Below are 24,316 nucleotides of genomic sequence, written 5' to 3' on the forward strand. Positions count from 1 at the left end.
AACATGGGAAGAAACTCATTTCCTCAAAGTCCCTTGTAGGGAGGAGACTCTCAGAACATGGCTAGATAAATTAGACACACACACAGAGCTGGCATATTAATGACTACACCTACATTTTTCTGGGACCTTGCTGCATTATTTCCATTCCACAGATCAAGAAATATTTGCATGAAATGATGCATGAATCAGTAAAAAACTTAAGTTTAAGGCTATGGTGGGGGGAAATATTTTGAGCTTTGTACTGCTTACAGCACAGCTACAAAGCCTGTTGATACCAACAGTATACACTGAATTCAGTTGCAACTTTGAGTACTGAACATTTTTAAAAATTTAAAACCCACTCAGTTCACATACAAAGAAACATCCTATGTAATCATCTGTCAAAAATTCAGTTTTAGTTTTGCTCAGCATTATCATTAAAGAAATTTGCATTACAGCCATTTCTCCTATCCAAAGCTCATTGCCTAATTTTAAACCAGCTTTCTTTTCTGCTATACTATCACTTTCATTCAAGTTTTAGAAGAAAAAAAAAAGAAGGGATTTTCATTCCTTTCAACACAGTCCCTTCCTAAGAACTGCCTATCTTGCTGGCTAAGCGAACCTCGTGGAACATAGTCTGTAATCACATGAATAAAACTTCAAAACGTAAATGCAGTAAAAGCCCTAAGGGCAACCAGAAATTAGGAAAGAGCAGAGTTATAAGTCTTTGATATCACAAACTGAGAAACAAAATAATACTTTCAGGTATATGTTCAAAACATACTTCAAGACGCCAGTAAAAATACTCATCTGTAATTAACATCATCCACCATGTAGTACCTGAACACTCACAGTACTACTGCCTTTTTATTCATAAGGGATAAGGATATTACACTGCCTTCTGTGGACCACTGTAGGCATAATTTTAGCAAAGAAAAGGAGCGAATCCAACCTCTCCTCCCCATCTGACAGGATATAAAGCAGGATTTCTCCTTAAAATAGCTCACACCAGAGGCAGGGGAGTACCATGAAATCCCTTGGATGGTTAAAGCGGGCTTTGTGGAGCCTACTTCCTGCAGCTGACTTAACAGGGACAGAACATACCATGCTACTGGGAGGCAGCAGCACACCTTACCAACATCTGAAAAATTGGGAATTCTTTTATCTGGCGCACATTTAAGATGACTGATCCACTTTGGGTTAACTAAGCACCAGCTAACCACATGGAAAATGCTTTAAAACTGAATACATCCATCACCAAACATATGATGGACTTAAGAGAGGACCCAGAACCAGACCATCAGTGAGCTGGCTTACCTCCATCAGTACGAAAACACAGCGAGTCCAAATGAGACCACTGCCTTACAGTTAAACACCGCCAAGGCCCTGACAAGTCTCCAGTGCATGGGGGTATCCAGCATATGCACCACACCCCCCACCCCAGACTGCTGCTTTAGCTGTCTCAGTGACAAAAACTTCAGCACCATTCAAAGCAACTGAATAAAAACACATCAGTAAGGAGAAAGTTTCACCAACAGCAGTTCCCTGAGGAGCAAACAGGTTGAGCTGGAAGCTGGCCTCCTTGACCTGCCTGTGCCTAGCAGGAGCTACCACCGCTGGCAGCCCCCAGAGCTTTCGGCTCCTGCACTGCCACAGTAAACATCGAGACTTGATAAACTCTAACCATGGGAAAACTTTTAAATACAAGGTAGCAAATAACACAAATAACCCAGTGCACCAGGCAGGTTTGGGTCTAACTGTTAAAATAGCATCAGTCTCGTCTCTAATGAAAACCTTTCCATCCCTAATAGTCACACTACCTATTTTGGTAGTTACCTGAAACACTGATTCACTGCTTTCATACAACAAAATACCGTTCTGTGATACTACATGCTAACAAGATTATCCACCAAATGAGAAAACTCCACTAAAAATGGCTTATTTTTCAGAAATAAGCTCTTCCACTCACTATCTTTAGATCATTGATACAACAAACCAAATAAATTCCATGACTCAATGAATGTAACAAAAAGCATTTTTAACAGCCTGTCTTAACTTAAACCTTAAAAAGCATGAGCAATTTCATTAAAGACTGAAAAAACACTAGCAACATCTGTTATTTCCCAAAAATCTCTCATTTGAACTATTACCCACAACAACTTTAAAACTGGATTTCACCTTTTCTCAAGTGGTAACTGGTGATGACAACTTTGACACCTCAGATAAACAAGCATTCCTCTCCAGTCTTTCTAGACACGGGTGCCCGTGACTGGGAAATCCTAAGTGCACAAAGCACTCACCCTTGCTGCCAGCACTGCAACAGGAGAGCTCCTGCATGGTGATGCACGCGGGACACAGGAGGAGCTTCCTGGGGACATCCTTGCACCACTGTGTCACTGAGCACACCTCTGGCACTGAGCATGGGAGGTCGAACATCCAGAAGATTCCTGCTCCTACTGCACCAATCCACTCCCTGTATCTAAAGGCCACCCTCCTGCCAGCAATATCAACAGCAAGCACAAATGAAAACTGAGCAGGAAGACCACTGCTTAGAGAACTGGGATGATACTGGAGGTCCCCCTTGCAGCGCCCAGCACCAGTCAGGAAGGAAAACTGGAAAGTGGGAGAAGGCAGGCTGAGTGACCTGCTGGTGTAGGAGAGATCACACATCCCACCCAGGGATGGTGGCACACTCCCAAACTCTGCAACTTCTGACAGCCACTGGTATTGCTGCCTCATTGCTTGCTTCCCATAGAAAGATGGAATTTCAAAGCCACAAGAACAACATACAAAAAAATAGTAAAAATAGCAGTAAAAATATACTTTTTTTTGTTTTCATGTGGGGTTTGTTGTTGTTGGTTGGTTGGGGTTTTTTTTTGTTGTTGTTGCTGTTGTTGTTTTCCTATTTGAACAAACTTGAAGAGAAAGATTTAAGGGAAACAGCAGGAAGGTGCTGTCAGACGCTGGCAGAAACTGGTGCCTGTTGTTTGCATTTCTCTGGAAGAAAAAAACTAGTGAAAGGCTCAGAGAACAGCACGTTGTGATTTAGCCAAGAGAATAAATCAGGTCAACTAGCAATCACACAACATAGGGGGGAAAAAACCCAAACCCTGTCACTGTTAGGGTAATTTACTGGAGATTCACTGTCATAGCTTCACTATTTTGTACACAAATTATGATATATGTTGCAAGTATAACCAATAGGGAGAAAATACAAGAAACACAGTATTAATGTATCATCTAATACACAACCAGGCTGTTGTGAACCTTACACATTTCTGTTCTGTTTAAAAGCAAACAATACCAAAAACTAAAACTCATGATAGGGCAAAATTAGCATGATTAATCCAATGGCCAAACTTTGTACTATCTGCAATCATAATCAGATTTAACAAAATTACACATTTGAAAAAATGAAACAAGTTTTTAAGAGGTATGTAACAATAAACAAGAATTAAGAAAAATTTTAATAAAAAGCAGCTGAAATCTTTGTGTAAATTTAGCTTGTTTATGAGACTACTTTGTGAAAGTAGTAATACAGCAATATTAGTATTTCTAATGATAGAAACATTCACTGAGACAAACGTTTGTGTATATATAAAAATGTGTACATTCAGGACATATAAAACTGCTGCTTCCTTAATAGCCACCACTTGCATGTTTAGGATATGGTAGCATGTATCAAGCAAGCAACTGAAAAAAAAATCATGTATAGATGCAGAATCCAAAGTACCACCTAACAAGGAAGACCAACATGACATTTGCTTTTCAGTTTGAATACTGGTGTAACTCCTTTTAAGCACTATTTGTATCACAATCATTTAATAATACAATTTAATTACAAAGAGACAATATACAATCTGACTGTATAAGTAAATTAAATAAGCAGTGACCTTCAAAAATGCAACCATATACTGAGGCCATAACATGCACAGCAGAAAGTGCTTTTTTAATCTCATTTTAAAATTCTACACCTGCATCTTCAGGAACTAACTCTATTTCAATCCTACTTGTACCTTTAAAATATTAAAATCCCACTCCTCATAATGACCCCTAATAAAACTAAGAACACAAGTATTGTAAGGAGAATTACTCCATTTTATTCAAGTTAAAGCTTGTGGAGAGCTTACAAGACAGCCTCTTACCAAACCTCAGTACTGGGACTAAAACTACTGAAACTAAACCATGACATTAATTTAATAGTCAGGAAGTTTCTAAAACATATATCAAAGACACTTCCAAACAGCTACCAGCTCAAGAAATAACTGAATTGCCAAAAAAAAAGAAAAAACCCAAAAACCCTAGTAATACCAATAAAACCACTCCTCATAACCACTGCTATCACAGTTAAAATAAAAAACTTGCTTTACAAAGATAATCACACTCCCTAGACCACCACCACACTTGAATATTCTACAGATGTCAAAGTGATGATTATTAATAATGTGTGGATTTTATTTCCAATTGCTTTATAATGAAAATATCAACTTCTTAAAGGACACTACTTCTCTCATCACTTTTACTAAGAAAAATCTAAGAAATAACATAGGCTATAACATCCTTGAAAGGCAAAGTAGTTAGCAAGAGGGCATCAGGACACACACTAAAATTGGCTAAAGTACTGTCGTAAAATTTAGGACAAAACTGTGGAACTTACGAGAACATAGCATTAACTAGAAAAAAAACAATATTTACCAAATACAGCCATGCAGTTTACAGGTTGGATTAGTCTAAACTACAGGAGTGAAACAAAGTATTACAAATCCTATTTGTAGCATCATCTGAGTTTGTCTCCATAGAACCGAGAGGCCAAAGGGTTCCATGGTGGAGAACGGAAATGGCGAACACCTCTGCTGGTCAGTCTACGTGATCCCAAGAGCATCACAGTCCCACAGTAGGAAGACCAGGATCTAAATTATACTGTTTCAGACTCGCAGGACTCATGAAACTCATATTTACCTGTAAGATTACTTTCCAATTTCTTGTCCTTCAGCATATAGTTCAGAAGTTTGTTTATTTATTAAAAAAAAACAAAAAAAAGAAAAAAAAAAAAAGAAAAAAAAAGTAATCACCAAAAGTTACAGATGCAAGACAGTGCTTGAAGTATCTACATGCTTTCACTTCAAGGTACTTACAAAATTAAATAGCTAAAAGGCGGGGGGGGGGGTGACATTGCACAACAGATTTTTCTAAAAGCATCAGGCTTTCCTTTATTTCTCAAAAAAACCTGTTATTTTTCTCGTATAGGTATAGATCTATTAGAAGTACATAGAAATGGACTGTAGTACTCCTCAATCCTCCAAATAACTATGGTCAGGCTTCATTTCCTGTAAAAGGCACTTTGGAGTTTATCACCATCCCCATTTCTTAAAATATGAAGTTCAGAGTGCTTTATTCTTAAGGACATTATAAAGAAAGCACTGCAGCCTTAAGTTTCCACTTACTTAAAACTGCAGATATGATGAGGTGAGATACCTTGCTTAACGTTCCTGCTGCCACATCTCAGCAAGCAGAGGTGGTCCTAGGGAATACCAACCTTCTCCATGATGTCCAGTTTCACATAAAAGCTCCAGTAAATTAACTTTCCCACTCCAAAGTGACCAGATTCCTGTCACAGTTGTGTAGTCAATCAACAATCACTAGCTGTCCCTCTAAATCCTTGGAGGACAGTTGTCAGAGACAAAGCTATTGAGCACAAGGCAGGTAATTTTTCTTTGTGTATTTTTAAAAACACGCTTCAGCACCAAATGTTTAATTGAAGCTTGAAGCAATAAGAATCTATGGTGAGGTTTAAGGTTTATGATCTATTAAATTCATAAAAGAGTAAAATACATTCAAACATTATAAACTTCAGTGCTCTGCTGGCAGACAGACCATCACATCATTGGAAGCTGTGGGTGAGCTGCCTGAAATGGAGTTTTAAAGCACTTGATCAGCTTTCACCAGCAACTGCTTCGGCCATTTTCATTTGTCCAACCACTTCAGCAGTTGGTTTACTCAGAACTGCTAAAGGGCAACTGACAATTTTGAAAGCAGGAAAGCCTGGCTTTCTCTTCCAAGTGAAGAACACGAAAGACTGGTGACTGGATTTGATCTGTTAACACCAAATTTTGCAAGGCATGGTGACCAAAAGTAATTGACTCATTTCACAAACTACAGACAATTCTCCTTTATCTGGTTTAAATGCAAAGTACATTTGGATATATTTGTTCCTTATTATGTACGTAACACAATTAGAATTAGTTTTATTTAACTAACAAAGTTAGCTAAAAGCTGTCCAAAGCATGGGGAATTGTGTTTCTTAAATATTAAGAATCTAAGCTGCATAACTCCTTAAATAAATGCATATAGATGTGTCCTCTCCTGCCTAGCAAGAGGTACGATCAAATTAGACCAATTAGAATCAACTTTTCTTTAGGAAAAATAATTAAGCACAAATGCAAAATAAAATTAAAAACAATTATTTAATCAGGGTTTCCTGCTCACTGATTTAAGTCATGATTAAAATTAATAATATAGTCACTTTGATTTCAGTCAATCCCTTCAGCATGGACCCATCCCAAAGGGTCACACAGTCCCAGTCTTCCCCCAGCATCTTCAGCATATCCAACTTCACTTAAGACCTTCTGCTCCCTTCCTCCAGGAATAAGTTTAAGGTGGAACAGTCATGTTCCTGCCACCTACCACATCCTCCCAGGGAAAGCCTAGGTGCCAAGAGTTTTCTGCTGGTATATCCCAGTGCTTTGCTCAGGAATGAAAGCAAGGAGTAAGACCTCCAGAGAGAAGGTGCCCAGGAAGGAAGCAGACCCTCACTTCCTATCCCAAATAAAGCTTCTCAATAAGGATGGAGTCAAGATGATGGGAAATGTACGATCCAAAATACCTTCTGATGCTCACTAAAGCTTCCCTATTCCTAGCGAACTTTGTCCTTAAGTACCGAACATAAAGTGCAGTACTTGTTCCTTGTTACTTTCAGCAACTATTAGAAGTTTTCCACATGCAACACGTGAAAAACTGGGTTATATTATGGTGGCCAGCTTCTGTTTAACTGCTCTCCAACGATCACAACTGAAGTACTGGCATTTTCAACAGAAACCCTGACCACTCTTCTTCTCCTACCCACCTTCATATCCACTCAGAGCAACTTGGCAACCCAAATTTCCCTTTTCCTCTTTTACAGCTGAAACACACCAAGCCAAACAGAAAGAAGTTCATAAAGGTTTTCCTCCTCCCACTTGTGTGCTTTTATGCTTTTTAGCTACAGTTCAGGAGCTACTCTACTGCATAAAAACAATTTACTAACTTAACATTTTTTCTTGTGTAAAAAAGCTCAGCATGGAAGCAAAAAATTTAGTATGGAAGTAAATGGATTGGAAGCAAGTACTACTTCAAAACACAACCTTATACCAAGAACACAAAAAGTATAAAGGATTATTTAAGCCTGTCATATTTCCATAATCTCAATTCTTAATGTACCAAAATTTTAGAGAACTTTGATTATGATGGACATATATATGGTAGTGTTTCCCAACAGTCACAACAGTATTTTGCAATAATTTAGGATTATCAGGCTCTAAGAAAATCCAAAGAAATGTCAAGACTAACTGCAGACTACAGTTATTACTAACAAGCAAGTTTACTTCAGCTTGGTGGAGAAAAAAATTACTTGCCGAAAGAAAAAACAAGAAAAAAAACAGAGAGGGGGAAAAAGGAATGAGAGAAATAACAAGTACTTCATTTGAATGGAGATAATAAATAAAAACATCCTGTCCCTATATTGATTCCCTCTCCATTTAAATGGAATAGGTTAATAAAAAATTCCATTCCAGGCAGAATAAAACAGAATTAAAACAAAACAGTTGGCCAAGGACTAATTTACTCTATTTGCTACAGCACTTGCCTTTTAGAAAACCAGATTCAAACAAGGATCTGTATTAAAAAAGGTTTCCTTTCCCATTTCTCTTTTGGACATGTTACAAGATCTCCAAAGAATTTGGCATAAGCATCAGCTTACTACAAGAATCACATCTTCAACAAAACCAGCAATATCACAAGCTAGAATTTGTGTGTGTCACTGGCATGACATTAATCTCAGACAACACCTGCTCATGCTCCAGCCAGCCTAAATAACCTTTTATGATTGCTGTGCTCATTCTGAGTAAAAACATGGCAACATTTTTAAATACAAAACGTGTTCCTTTTTTCTCTGCTCCCATATAAACTGGACAAATCCATACAATTTTTGATCTACAGCTGAATGATAAAAGCCAACAAACTTACTGAGAATTTCCTGTTAAAGCAAATAAAGTAGCTGAAGTATTACACTACACACAAACAACAGAAAACAACTCTGGAAGTTTTAGAAAGATCCAGGTTGCTTTCATGTTCATGGAGTAATATATTGTATGTAGAATACAGACACAACCTGGCATCTAGAAACATTTTGTAGACTGGAAACTTAAGGAGGAAATAAACTGTACCTTTGTGCTCAGACACACAGCTACCATCACATTTCAGGTCATGATAAATACAAACAATACACATTTATCAAATTTTAGGAAAAAAAGTTACCTACAAAATTTGCTACCCATAACATAACTTCTTCAAAGACTGTCAAATACATGGCATAAGTTTATTTACCATGTTGCCATCATTTATTAATTTGGGCTCAAATTTGAAAACTGAAATTTGCATTCCTGTTGAGTTAATTCAAAGTTTTATTTGGCATCCTATTTTCCTTTTAGCAGAGTATTGAAAGATAACAGCACATACAAAAAATAACTTACAAAACATTATGCTTAATTACCAGACACTGCAGCACTGCCCAGTGAGCCAACCATGTCCTGTGCTGCACCTAAAGCAGCATGTCTAGAATGTGAAAGGAGGGGACTCTGCCCCTTTACTCCAGTCTATTGAGACCCCTCCTGGAAAGCAAAGAACGACATGGACCTGCTGGAAGAAGCCAGACAAAGGCCACCAAGATGATCAGAGGACTGGACCATCTCTGCTATGCAGACAGGCTGAGAGAGTTGGCATTGTTCAGCCTGGAGAACGGAAGAGTCCAGGGAGACCATACAGCACCACCTTCCATACCTAAAGGGGGCCCATAAGAAAGTTGGACAAAGACTTTTTACAAGAGCATGAAGGGACTGGACAATGAACAACAGCTGTAAACTGATATAGAGTAGATTTAGATTAGATATTAGGAATAAATTATTTACTTTGGGGATGGTGAGACTTTGGAACAGGTTGACCCTCCAGTAGTTGTGGAGTTGTGCCTGCCGTATCCCTGGAAGTGTTCATGGCCAAGCTGAATGGGGCTTTGAGCAACTTGATCTAGTGGGAGGTGTCCTTGACCATGGCGGGGGGTTGGAACTAGATGATCCTTCATCTACAGTCCCTTCCAACCCAAGGCAATCTATGGAATCTCTTCTGACTCTGCCTTGTCAGCACTAGCCTGAACATTCTCTATTTAAAACAGCACTTTGCAGGTATGTGCTTCAATATTTTTAGTTACACACATAAAGCAGACAAGAGTCAAAAAACTTCAAACAGGAAATTGTGTGACTGCAATTATGTGAGCTATGGCACAAGATTTAGTCACACAACCACACATACAGTATGTAAAATAATACCGCATAACAGTCCTCCTAAATTCCTGATAACATCTACTGCAGGGCTCTTAAGTGACCACATATACCACATGTAAGTTATGGGTATATAAAACAACTGACAGAACGACAGACATTTACACGCTACACTAAAATGCAAACACGAGATAGTTCTTACACAGTAAAAACCTATAGCTGTAACTGTGTTCAAGTCCATCCCAGTCTTTTCATTTCAAAACCTCAAAACATAAATTCAAATCAATACAGCAAAACCATGAGGCCACTCTAGATCAAGACACAGAAGATAACATCCAATGGAAAATGTTGCTGCAATGTTGCAGTTCATTTTTAAAGAATATTATATATATTATAAATATTATAATATTTTAAAAATATTATTTCCTCTAATTTCACCCATATTTTCCAAGTATTTTCCAAGTTTCTCTTTTGATATCAACAAGGTATTGCCATTTTTTAAAAAATGCATTTGTGCAACCGTTATATATGCCAGGGCTTGACTTTTTTTGCTTTTTTTCCTATTACAGATTCCAAAAATATTTTTTAACTTCCTAAATCAAGGTGTTGAGGGTTTCTGTTCTTAATAAACCAGAATCTTCAAATGCCCATGTGAGACATGTGAGCTGATACCAGACCCTCATAAGTGAGGTCAGATCAACCATAGCATGGGGGGTACACTCTGTGAAGGTCTGCGCTTCCAAAGGCAACAGGACATAACTCTCACAGGAGCCAACCAAAGGGATTTTAATCCACAAACAAGAAGGCCAGGCTGGGAAAGAAGCTCTGCTCCAGTGCCAAATGCGCTGTATCGGTAAATATTACCCACTCAAAACTGGCACCAGCAGCGATGCAGCTGTGATCCAGTATGGGCCGGCAGCCTTGTGCACTGCTCCAAAACTCACAAGCTCCATTAACATCACAAGGTGTCACAAGTTTAGAACTGATGACGACACAGGCTCCCATAAACACACTGCACTGTAAATATTCCATGCTTATTAGTCTAATCTGGCATCAATCTTTCACATATATAAGCCAATGTCTATGAACATACTAATGTATTTGTATTTCAGGGCCTATTGATTTCCGGCAAGATACTTCTCTATAAAACACATATACATAAAGCAAGATGCGCTGATAACATCCCACAAGCATGAATGCAAAACATAAACCCAAGCATGGCAGCTTACGCTCATTTTCAAAGAGAGCTACCTAGTGAGGACACACAATTTAAATGTAACCCAGGAACACCATGTAAATGCAACACATTACAGTACCAAGAAAACACCAAGGTTTTGATTACCTTTAACCCCATAATCTGTATTAGAGGATACAAATTACAGTACCCAGAAAAATCCGACAGCATGAGTTGTAAGAAAGAAAAATGAAAATGGAATAATCATCATAGTGTGAGTTTCACAAAAAATATTTTTCTTGTCTCAACAGAAGTACTCAAGGGCCACCATTTTTTGTTAAAATAAATAGATAGATAATTTATACTGCAATAATCATTTCAAGCTTGTATGGCAGGTATTTGAAATACATCTAAAAATATCCTACATATTACCTGCGTGCATATTCATAACAAGAGTTGCAACTGTGAAGAAACCTACTCTCAATAAACTTAAAACTATGAATTTGGCTGGTGGTGGTCGTTTTTCTAACAGCTTTGGCCTCCCAGAGAAGATGAGCACAAAATGCCTGCCACTTTACTCAGCATCTTTAACATATACCATAATTCCTTCCCAGGTATTTTCTAGAGCATTTCATGTCAATCTACCTGCAGAAGCGTGTGCAAAAGTGACACACAGTGATACAAGTCTGACAACTACTGGTGTGGAAAATGGAGAAACCAGACTGCATTATGCATTTTCAGGATGTCAAATCCCTACATCGCTTATCAACCAAAAAAAAACCAAAACAAAAAAACCCCAAGAAAACCGAAAAAGCAAGCAAGCAACTACAGGAAAACTTAAAAACAAAGACTCCCCATCTTCACAACTATTTCTATTTTAAGTTAGCAAGTTTCCTGCTTGGGCGATGACGTTTTGCAGATGCTACAAGAAATGGTATTCATTAAACTGGGGCAAATCAATTAAAATTATACAACTGCTCGGTATGCAAGTATCTGTGCATAAAAGTTCTCCTCCGCCACTAACTGGCGTTGAGCAAGTAGTTATTTTAGCTAAAAGCGCCGAGCAACTCACTAGCTGTATAACTGCTACATCTTGTGGCAACACAACACAAGGAAGAAAAGCAGACAATACCCGAAAGGGAACAGCGAAGGGACTTGTTTGCTCATAACCTTCATACAGATATTCCCTGCAACCACCCACAACACCCTGCTGTCGCTGTCGGTGTAACACAAGAGGGGAGGAGCAGGGGAGGGAGGAGAAAAATATTATCATCGAAGGCGTGATGGAGGACAGGAGAAAGTTGCAGTCATTCCGTGGCGGCCGCAAGGCGCCCTGTCACTTCTGGCCGCAAAACCGGCCGCCCCCGAGGGCGCTTTCCCCGTGGGGACGAACCTCCGGTGTCGGCCCCTCTCCTTCCCACCTCCATGATGCCAAAAGTGCCCAACTCCCTCCAGCAACAGCGGCTGCATCCTCCGGCGCAGCACTTCTACTTAGCCGCTGGCGGAGGGGAGCCTATTCCGGGGAGGACGCGGCGAGCAGCCGCCCGAGGAGACGGGAGCGGCTGCGGCAGGCGGACGGCCCGGGGACGGAGGGAGCACGGCGGGTCCCGCTCCGCGGCCCGGCGCGGGGGGGAACAACGAGGCGCCGCCGCGCTGACGAGCGGGCGGGGGCGGCGGGGCCCCGCTCGCCCAGCGCCCGAGGCTCCGCTCACCGCCACCGGGCCCAGCGCTGACCCCGCGCCGCCGCCGGGGGCACCGGCCTCTCCCGCCGCCGCTTCCCGGCGGCCCGGGACCGGCCTCCGGCGGCGGCGGCTGGGCCCCTCCCCAAGGGCCGGGCCCCCCGCGCAGCCCCGCGGCGCGCTGGTTACCTTCCTTGGGCGGCTTGCCGGGCGGCGCGCCGTGCAGCTGGGAGGCCGCCGCCGCCGCGGAGCAGCCCTGCAGGCTCGGTGGGGACGTGGAGAGCCGGGACCAAGATGGCGGCCCCTCCAAACTTCCACTGCTACTTTGGACACTCATCAAGCTACTTTCCTGGAGCCCGGCAGCCGCCGGGGGCGGCGGGGAAGGCGGCGCGGCGGGGGGACACCCAGCGCCGCGCTCATGGCCGGGGGGCCGGCCCGACACCGGCGCGGGGAGGCCGCCGGCTGGGAGCGAGCTCCGGAGGCAGGCGGGGCGCGGGAGAGACGGGGCGCGGGGCCAGCGCAACCTGCCCGCACCTCTGCACTGCGTCGCCGCCGCCGAGCAGCCGCCTGTGTCTGAGGCCAACCTTCCCCGCCGCCGCCGCCGCTGCCGCCGGGGAGGGGAGGGGAGGGCGCAGGCGGGGAGGGGTCATGCGCAAACACGATCGCGAGCCGAGCGAGCGCCGCGCTCCGCCGGCGCCCAGCCGAGCCCCGCCGAGCCGGAGCCGCCCAGGGGCGGCCGGCGGGAGCGGCGCCAGCCGCGCACGCACCTGCCCCCGGCCCCATCGCGCCGCGCGGCCCGAGCGCGCCGCCTGCTCCCGCCTCCGTGCCGGCTCGCAGCCGCCCGCCGGCTGACCCTTCTCCCCGTGCACGCCCGTCCCGCGGCGATACCTCCCTGCCTCGCCCAAGCGCGCACCTTCCGCGCCGCGGGCGGCCCTCCGTTGGCCGCCCCGGCCCAGCCGGAGCTAGCTCCCCTGAGGCCGCGGCGTTCCCCTCCGTCTCGGTTTCCTCGGCGGCACGGTCCGCCCGTGCCCCCGCACCGACCGCCGCGCCTTCCCCCGCGCCCCGCCGCCACGGCCATGGTGGTGTCGGGGCGGGGCGGCGGGGGCGGGAGCGGCGGCGGGGACGGTACGCGCGGCTGCCGCGGCCGGGGCCGGAGCCGCGCCGCCCGGCACCTCCCCGGCGTGCGGCCGCGCGGGGCGAGCCCAGCCCGCGGCTGCGGGAGAGCGGCCGGCAGCGGCGGCGCTGAGCGGGCTCTTCCCATCGCGGGCCAGGTGAACGTTGTTCAGGCAGCATCTCCGGGGGCTCTCGGACGCCTGCCGCTTCTCGGTGTTCTTTTCCCGGACACGACGGTGTGGCAGCAGAGACCCGGAGGCACTCGGGAGAAGCTGATGTCCCGAAGGAGAAGGCTTTGGCCGCCAGCCGCAACCCGCTTCGCTGAGGAGCGGGAGCTCCCATCGGATGAACTGGAAGTCGGGCAGAAGCCATGCATCAGGCCCATAACCTCACGCGCTTCGACCACCAGGCTGGAGCTCCCAGCTGGGAACCAACGCCGACCTGGCAAATCTCAAATCGTTCCTCTCTCTCCTGAGTTTAGAGACTTAAGTGCAAACTTAGCCGAATTTTTCAGTTTTTCTTTCCTTAAAATTAACATAGTCATGACTGAGAACGTGAGATATATGGAAAGTCACTTCTGAAACAAAGCCTTTTTAATTTACCAGTGCAACTGGTAAATACATTTTATATATATATATATATTTATATAAAACAGGGATAACAATGACTTTGATTACTTACAAAAAATCACAAGTTGCAGATATATTGCATTTTGTGTATATGAAGAATATATTCATCATTCAGGCATGGCACTTATTTTGTGGTTGCTGTGTGGAGACACCCTGGCCATCTACTAACCTACTTTCCCCTCTATTTGAGAATTACAGGAATAGATTACTAATGTTGGATTGCAGTTCTCTGCACAACACATATATTACTAATTCTGTCTCTTCCTTTTAAAGTGACATCTGTCAAATTATCTAAGATCTTCTTCACCTCCCACAAGTATACAGCATAGCTGGAAGTTTCCTTGCAATTTGCTATTAACTTAAAGTAAAAATTAGTACGTTTACTTGCTAAACAAGTCTGTTCCAGGACATATATCTAGTAACAGCTATACTTTTTTTTTTTTCTTCTATTTTTTTTTTTTTTAAGAGAGAAATTATCTGATATTTCAACAAGAACTTGCTTTCAAGGCCTTGATCCTAAAGACTTCTCAGACTTCATGGAAGCAAATTACATCAGGAAATTTCCAGTATTTGGGAATGAAGTAAAACAGTGCTAGTTCACTTTGACTGCAATGTATTTACTTAGCCACTGGTATAGAATATTCTTGCTACTTTAAAACTAAAACATACTCATAATCCCACAATCCATATGATAGCATAAGTGAACAGGCACCTTGTTTCCTGATTAATATATCCTGCTGGAGCACGTTGTTTTGAAAATCCGCCAAGTAAAAAACAGTAAGCGAAAGAAATTGTCTCTTTGTTTATAGCTCTTTGCATCCACTTAATACAAACCCCTGCTATCCTTACAAAACCATATATAAGCAAGCATTCTATCTGCCTGTTTTGCTTACAAACTGCTGCCTACAAATCATTCCACTGACACAGTTGAGAGTTCTTGTTTAAATAAAGCATTACTTGCTTTGATTAGGGGAACAGGACATCATGAAGAAGATCCCATTTATTACTTCCTACTTCCAGACATGCAGTTTAAATATCATAAAAATGGCTGAAGTGTCTTTTGTATTTTCAAACATTGACACTATAAACAATAATCAGATCTTTGCCATCTCATAATGCGTTAGAAAATGCCTCATAGAGGGACCAGGAGTAAGTGGGCATGTACTACAGGACTTCCCAGCAGAGCACAGTACCTGCTGCAAAATATGGTTTGAGTCTCTGTTTTGTAACATAGTAGAGCTGTATCTCTTGGTTTTTTGAGTTGTTGATGTACAGATTGAAAGCAGAGTGTGAATTATATGGATCATCTCCAGATGAGACAACATATATAATTTCAAGAATACATGGAGCTGGGTATACTCCCCTCTTTAATTTACAGAAAACTTACTTTCTTACTGAGTTAGAGTTGACACTGATTTTAATGTACCTCTTTATTTGTAAAGCCATGTTGCATCAGTGTTATCAATTTTATAGTATTATGGCAGGAGAGAAAACCTTCATTAGTTCCTTTCAGAAATTTCAAATTTCAAAAGACTTCCCTTATCAAATAGCATCGTAAATGTACATAATGCTCTTCCTTGAATGCCCAGTCTTTATTTGGCAATTAAACTTTATGATCCATTGGCCAGAGAGATGGCCTTTCTCTCACAGCGGTGAGCAGTCAGTCAGCATCCCCTGCCCAACATGTTAAATACTCAATCTACCTCAAATAGTACTAAGTATTACTAATTATTTTTTTTTAATATAATAAATATTAAATCTTTCTCTTTGCCTTCTAGTTTTTTTGGAACCGAATAGTCAGCTATCAAAGTACATGTGAACACTGCATATCATCAAAATCAGGCATACCTTGAAGTAGTATATACAGGGAAATCAACTTCCAGTGGGATTGCTCTGGATAACAATGAATAAGGGGCCGCACACCTACCTACATGGGAAAATTTGCTTATAGGTGAAGCCCCAGAAAACTCATTTGGTTTTTCCTAATTTGGTTTTGCTAATTCCTAAGGAAGAAGACCTCAAAATTCAGATCAGAACAGAGAGGAGTGAAAAGCCTGAGTGCTGTTTTTCTCCTAAGAATGTGTCAGATGAAAGTTAGCAATGTTTATGGCAGTAGTAACTCTCTAATTGAGGACAGTTGAAGAACAGAAAAGCATAAGGAATTTTCCTTATTCCAAAGATAAAAAAAAGGTAAGCAGAAAAATCCTGAAAAGCATTAAAATTGTAAGAGCTTTCAATTTTGTCACTGGAATTATCTATGAAGATAATTATCAAGATTTCTTATCAAGAAACTTTTATCACAGTAAGTTCACAATTTCTAGGAAGTAAGAGAAGTTAACTGGCAGCTAGCAAAGGAAGGTGCTTAAAGAAAAGAATTAACGGTCTGAATAGTGACAATAAGGAAGATTACAACAGGAGTGAGTTTTTGGAGACATCTACATTGCATCTATAAAGATTACTGTGTGCTCAGGTGAAATGTCAATTGCAAAATTTCCACATGCATTTTAGAAAACAAAGAGACATAATTTCGAATATTACACATGAAATCCAGAGTTTATCTTACATGTTCTTAAGGAAGCATATGCTATGACTGTGGGATAAGTTACAGAGATATGGCAGTTTCTTCCCCATTCTGAGAACTTCACCTTCATTATTCATAGGCACCAAATATATTTTGGTGTCCTCATGAAAGATTTGTATCTAATAACATCAAATAATACATGTTCTTAATAACTACATATATCTCACTTCTCTTTTTCCCACCAAAGTCAATTTGCTGTTAGCTGGCTTAGGTTTCATGCAAGCAGCAGATGCTGCAATACCAAGGCATAGCGACTGGCCACACCAGGTAACTGATTATATTAATAACATATGTTTACATATAGGCTCCAAATAAGACAATTTTTAAATTATGTCAGTAGTTAGAAGGAAGGTCTCCAATTCACAAGATGATTGGAAGAAGTAGAGGTAGAAGAGGAACTTAATTTACTAAGCTGGTTCTTTTAGGAATGAAAGTCAAGAGTTACAAGAAATGACAATATCCTTGGAAAATAGTAAACAATGTGCTCTAAACTATATGCTAAACTATATGCTTTCAAACTTAAATCAGGCTCTGTCAGCTACAAATCAGGGAAATGCCAGGAGTCAGAGATCAGTAGGGTCTTTACTTCTGGTGCTCTCAGCATCTATCTTACACGTAGCTTTCTTCCATCTTGGACTTGGCACAAGACAGTAGAGCAACCAAGACTTAGTATTCTTTGATTTATCCCCTCAGTTATTTGTTATGCCAGTCAAAGGGAGGTTTCAAATTCTTTGTTAGTTCCTTGTCAGCCTAGCACTGGATAATAGACCTGTAGCAGTATTTTCTTAAAGCATAAGCTATTACAGTATGCCTCACTGTATATTTGCCAATATTTATGAATTTTATACTTAAAAATATGTATACACATGCACTCACCTACCCCATATATAGAAAGACCTACACACATCCTATAACTATGCCAACATCAGTAGCCAATCTGATTTAACTAGCATAGCAGAAAAATATTCTTGCAACTAAATAAATACACTGGTATAGCAGCTTGTGTAGAAAATGCCAAAATTATTTCATCATCAAAATGATGTATTTATGACATTTCTAGGTTAGATGTAATATAATATGCTGCAAAAACATAATGGAAAAAAATACAGTCTTCTGTTTTGGTTGATGCTGGAAATTTGTAGCTCGACCACTCTGTCCTTCCTTCTCCTAACACAGCTGAGGACATGTATGGACCCTCCCTGGATCAGACCAATATGCTTCTGGCCAGTCTGGGTTGGGATAATGACTAGAATCTTCCAGTCCATGTTCTGTAGGTCAGAAGATTCAGAATGCAGTTTTGGCACAACTACAAGGTAAAATGCCATGTGACTGTGACAGCAAGTGCATTGCTGTGATAGAACACCATCTCGGATTGGAACAGCTTCTGCACCTGTTTCTCTAAAAGCATTTCTATTTATGAGCAAATAGGAATGTTGCAATTGTACTAATATTAATTTTAAAGTTTAGTTAAAGTTTTCTAAAATTGGTTTAGTGCAATAGCACTTTTATAGGAAAAAGTTATTTTGAACTTGATTAAATCAATTTTGAGGCTCACTGAATTAGAGCTGTATCCTTAAGACATACTGCATTACATGTTTTACATTTTTTTCAATATGGCACTTTCTGGCAACTCTGAGTTGCAAGGTAACAAAAACAAGCATAAATAATATACTAGCAAAGTAGCTTCCCTACCAACTTATTAAGATTCAGAGAAGCTAAAATGAAAACAATGTTATCACATTAGGCCTATATATAAGAACTAGACACAAACACTGTGTAAACATAGATCTATTTTTATCATTTATGTCATTGTCATAAACTGCATTTATTATACCTTTAATTTCATCACCATTAGTCAGATCCAGTGATCCACCTCTGCTATAATGATTTTTTTCCAAATCTCCAAGAAGCCCAAAAAAATTCCCATCAAACCAAACACAAAAAATACACTGAATTTGTGGGGTTTTTTTGCCATAGAAATGTTACTTTTGACTCCAGCTCCAGCTACTTTGATTATTAGCTACATTCCAGTCAGAATCAAGGACAGTTTTACAATCTTCTTGTTTATGTCATTTTAAGAAAACTTAATTTCATTTTAAATGTTCCCTAAAAAAATCTTGATGGATGCTACATTCACTTTTTTTATTCCCATCTGTCTGTTTTCATTTTATTATAATACTTGTCTTCCTATGTCCCTTGCAATCTACTCGTCTGCTCTTCCCTGCAATTTTTTTCTACACTCAGACTATTCCTTTTACAATGCTGCTCTCAGGTAAACAGGCCCCTCTTATCTGTCAGAGGCTTCCTCTCCATGTTTTTTTAAGCTCATGCTTTTCCACACATCTTTCATAGCTCTGTCTCACTCTTTACACCTTATATCTTCTTTCCTGAAGTATCTGTCTTGCCTGGAGCTTATTTTGTTGCCTTTGATTTTAAGCCATTAGAGACAGACAGTGTTTGCAGAGAGCCATGTCTGTATGTGGTTTCCAATAGCAATGGGGCATGTCTCGAAGCTTTTTTCAGGCAAAAGTCTTATCGGTTTAGGGTTGTTGGTTTCGGAGTTTTTTTGTAATTGTTGTATAAGGCTTTCAAATTTTGGTCACAAAACACCAACAATAAGCCTGACAGATGATTAAATATTAGATACTAAGGTGAGAGTGTTCTAATCACAGATTCTGTGTCTCTGTTCCCTTCCAGCTCCAGATGAGCTGGTCTGCTGCATCATTCTGGAATGCCCCCTGTGCTGGGAATAGGGGTGCTGCTTTGCTCCAACTGTTCTGACACCCACTCAGTTCAGTGTCCTATCCCATGCTCTGTCCAAGCACACCTCCAAAAAAAAAGATAACAATTCCATAGTCAGCAGATTTGGATCAACCTTACTTTGAGGGTACTGAGATTTCAGACAGTTGAGGAGATAAGAGAGGAAAGGCTGCTTTGCATATTTAGTTCATCAGTTAATGCTTCCTAATGAGACAAAGGTGGAAGATATAAATACAAAACTGATCACAAAACAATAAAATCAGTGATGCCAAAGAAAGCATAGAGTGACAGAAAGAGTATGGCTTTCCAAAAGTGGATTTTTCTTGGCTTACAGAATGAACGGGTGGGTAGATCTTTTGGAAGAAATTCATAAGGAAATAGGAGCATAGGAGAGCCAACAGTTACTGAAAAAAGTGTATTAAAGGCACAACAGCAGATTACCCTGATGTAAAGTAGGCACTGACAGAGAGCAGCAAGGCCTCATCAGGAGCTTTTTGGTTAACTGAAAAACAGGAAGGAATCACGCAAAACAGTGAAAACAAAAACCGATGACTAAAATTTAGTTTAAAAACTAAAAAGAATAGTAAACTCACACAAGGAACAAAGGATGAAGGCAAAGAAGCTATATGAGTTCATCTAAGAAAGGACCAAAAAGCCAACAGAAGGTTACATACACACAAACTAAGGGAAACAAAGAAAAATTCAAGTCCAGTATCTAAGGAAAAGACATAAAATAATGCAACACAAAGAATTCTGAAATTTTCAATGATTATTTGCCTAATGTGTCTACAAAATACCTTAGTGTCAGACATGCAAAGAAATTAATTTTAACAAAGGTCTAAAACACACAGACCAGAAAAGGGAAGAAATGTGTTAAGCAATATTAAGAAATGCCAGCTTCCTATCCTGATGACTTAAACATGTAGTTCAGAAGGCAGTGGATAAAGCCAGCCTCCCTGTAGCCTTGTGTCTCCTGACTGCATTAGCCCAGAGCAAAAAGGATGGCTGAAATTTATGGCTGGAATATTCATAACAATCAAACATGTGAGTTTTCCACTGCCGGATATCAGGGTTTCATTTACAGTGAATTCCTTGTTGCCAAGGAAGGCTCTCTGTTTACCTGCTTATCTTCACAAAATCTGCAGAAATGTGGTATCTCTGAGACCGCAACCACTCGGTCCAGTTCAGTTGGAGAGTAGGCAACAAGTTCAAAAGGCATGGTGTGGCCTGACTAGTCATATTTCGGATCGTATAAACTGTGTTTCCACAGCAAAATGTGCTAAAAATTACCCTGGAGCACTTTAAAGATAAAATAATCTCTGTATGATGATTCTGGGATGGAAGCAGAGGGAGGGTGTTCTGGAAGAGTATTTTGTTGTGGTTTGGGTTTTTTGAGAATTCGTGAAGTGCAACAGAGGTCCAAGAAGACTAGAAATTATGAAAATACTGCCTTAGGAAACAAAATGCCACTGACCTCTCATAAATAACCATGCATCTCTAAGAGATACTGTCATAGGTTATTAGCCAGTTAGTGTATAGGCATGAAGAGAACAATATGATAGAAAACAATTAGGTAGTAAGGCTTTAAAATGTAATCTTAGGTTCATTATTGTGTCAAACCTCTCCAATTTCCTTCCTAGAAAGGGCAGCAGGCCTATTGAATAAGAAGGAAGCAGTAAATGTGGTATCTGTACTTTAACAAAGCCTTTAGTTACTTCCTCTCTAATTTTGCTTGCAGTACAAAAATGGTGTAGACAAAGTCAAGTAACAGTTGACACACAAGTAGTTAAGCATTTCTCCCAAAAAGTATTTATTTAATGGTTTTCTGACAGAGTAGGATAGCACTGCAGTAACATCCTTCAGGGTCTTCTCATCCATCCTATTATATTCAATTTTTCATTGAACAGTTTGGAAAACAGAAAAGAGAGCAAACTTGTAAAATTTGCAAAAAGTCTGAAAGGGAGTTCCAAATACAGGTAAGCAGATCAGAATCCAAAATATTTAGATAATGTGAGAAACTACAAGTGCAGTAAGCTCATACTAGATAAACTGAAATTGACAAAACCAGAGTATATTAATATAAGCTCATGATGCTTTAACAAGGCAACAGGATTGCAAAGAAAGATAGGAAGGTTCAAGTGGATTTCAAACTAAATATGAGTCAACATGATGATGTTGCAGAAAGGCATTTCACATTCCAAGATGTATTAGGAAGTGTGCAGAATGTGAGATACAGGACCTAATTATTTCGCAATCTTCAGTGCTGCTGAGGTCTCAGCTGGCGCATTCTGTGCAATTTTGGGCAATGCACTCCAAAAACAATTTCAACAATTTGGATGGAGTTGAAATGAAATCAACAAGAATGATATTTTGAGAATATGACTTACAAAGAAAGGTTGAAGAAATGAGGCTTTGCTTCCTCAGAAAAAGAAGACTGGATGGAAAATGCATAAAAGGTTGCATACAGAAAGTCATGGTCAACAGATCTTTGTACACACCCGAATTATAACAAGTAACTGCTTAATTTGCAGCAAAGAAGAGTAGCCTAGATACAAAAAAATGAAACAACAAAAAAATCCTTTCAACCTAAAGTCTAGATTAGATGGAATAGATTTATGAGGTTGTGGAATCCCCTTCATTTCTGGTTTTTAACAGCAGCCTATACAAACATCTGTCAGGGGTGACCTAGTTACCCATTTCCTGCCACAACAGGGATAGACTGGACCTCCTTTTTTTTTTTTCCCCCCCCACTGTAATGATTTCATGGAGAACCTGTTTCATTTAACTTGGTTGCTACTGATTAAGCAGTACAACTGTTACAACTGAGGAGACAAGACCTTAGTAAAATAAAACAAACCTCCACATAAAATAAAAAATAATTCAGGGGAAAAATTAAAAAAAAAAAATATTATGATGTTAAGTCTTAATGTCATTATTTAAAGTGAAGTAATACCAATGATTTCAATCAAGAAAGAGAAGTGATACGTGAAATACAGAAAAACAACTCACAGAAAAACTGTGAATGAAGCTCTGTCAGCACCTCAGGGATATGATGGTATTATAAACATAAACTGCACAAGAGCTTTTCTCCTGTACTTAAGGTGCTGTCATCAGAAACCTGTGTTTACCCACAGCAGCTTTAGGTATCACTGTTACCGATACTTAGATAATATCAAACTATGCACATGCACAGATGCACCGAGTGTCAAGCTATAGTTACAGTTGATCTGATGACACTTCCATCCCAAGAACTCATACAATCCCAGTTAAAGAAACCAACACACCAGTTAGGTTGAAATCTTCATGACTACTATTAAATTTTTAGATTACTTCCAAGAGTTAATTTTTAAAAATACATGTTTCTTTTTCCATTTTTTGTAACTGCCAAGAAGGTCTCTTCCATTTTTCTAAGCATGGAAAAAAATCTGCTCCAGAATAACATTTTAAATTATTTATTTTAAATTACTTGCCTAAAACTCTAAAACAGTTATGTTTTCAGAGCAAGCTTGTAGTTTACAAAATGTACATAGCAAAAGAAGGTTTTCAGTTGTTTTAAACTCACCAATCAAGAAAAGAATCCAACTCCTACTACTGGCCTGCAATGGGACGAAAGGAAACGAGTCAGTAAACCACAGACACCTGGTTCAAAATATGGGACGTGTGGCCAAAGGCTTTAGCAGGTTCTGTATTACCGAGATCCCCATCAACCTTTCCAAAATATGTGAATTATTAGAACTACCCTAAATGGTAATTGATCCAAGATCAATGTAATTCTTTTCCATTTCTTTAGACAGGTGTGTTTAATTCTCTGTGAGTTTCCCAGGCTCTGATAGATGAAAAAGAACTGTAGAAGAATTCACTAAAGTAGAAAGACAAGAAAGCAAAATGCCATTGCTTCACATGCTGTATAACATTCATAAGGCAACTGAGGAGATTAGCTTTAATTTCCAATCCTAACACACAATTGCATGCTGGGTTTTTACAATGCAAAAATGTGAGCTGGAGGATATTGCAGGAATACTGATACACCAATGACTTCTCCATTTTCTGGATTAGATTTTTGATTGCCCTGCATGCCAAAATGTAGGGTTTTCTCCCCCTTCCCAACCTGGTTTAAAGCACAAAGAAAAGAGATTAACTACATAATGTAAGAATTAGCATAACTGTTCAGGTAATACTAAGAAGAAAGTACTATAGTTGTGCCTGTAAAAGTAAGTTCTTATGCATGCAAAAAATCAAATGTATACAGCTGTGCAGTTTCTACCTACAAAGTAAAAGTCTGTGCTTATAAATAAATGTTTTTGTGGCTGCAATGCATGTAGAATTGCTTCTTTTTAAACCAGCTTGAAGTGAAATTGAGTTTTAGGCCTTGCCATTTTTCCACCAATATGGTATAATACTGCATATAGAATGAATGGCATCATAAGGGAATTTTTTTGTATCCCATCTCATTTTTTTTACCAAATTGTATTCCTAGACTGTTCCCAGCAGCTGTTCATCTAATTCATCAGCAAGAACTATATTCAACAAGATTATACTGCTTTTATTTGTCCCTTTCAGAGAAGCAGTGGAAGAGCAGAAAAATAGGAGAGGTAAAAATGCAATAAGTGAGCCTATAGGAAAACACAAAATTCCCAGAGTCCTGCAACTCAGTTAAACCTTAGCTATGAGCAAAAGACCACAAACTTCCCTTTGATGTGTTAACTGAAATTTAGCTTTCCACACAGTCCCATTTTCTTCTCAGCACAAGGGACACTAGCTATTCCTGAGAAAGAAAAAAATTCAATGTCTGTCATACAGTTTTTCCTTGCTTA

The 24,316-nt window shown here is 40.3% G+C and overlaps 1 protein-coding gene across 3 annotated transcripts in view; it reads right to left on the reverse strand.

Annotated features, from left to right (window-relative positions):
- Positions 1–13,473, reverse strand: part of TLK1 (tousled like kinase 1) — a 67,189-nt gene extending 53,716 nt beyond the window's left edge. Inside the window, exon 1 of one of the 3 annotated variants that reach the window (XM_058840023.1) lies at positions 13,333–13,473. Coding sequence is in view for 2 of the 3 variants with exons in the window: in XM_058840021.1 (XP_058696004.1) it covers positions 12,609–12,756 (148 nt within the window). In the remaining variant the exon portion in view is untranslated. Of the gene's footprint in view, positions 1–12,133; positions 12,565–12,608; positions 13,026–13,332 lie in introns of those variants that run through there. The other 2 variants (XM_058840021.1, XM_058840022.1) reach the window with 2 other exon arrangements.
- Positions 13,474–24,316: the final 10,843 nt, after the last annotated feature.

Source organism: Poecile atricapillus, chromosome 5, assembly GCF_030490865.1.
Source record: "Poecile atricapillus isolate bPoeAtr1 chromosome 5, bPoeAtr1.hap1, whole genome shotgun sequence".
Classification (NCBI taxonomy): domain Eukaryota; kingdom Metazoa; phylum Chordata; class Aves; order Passeriformes; family Paridae; genus Poecile; species Poecile atricapillus.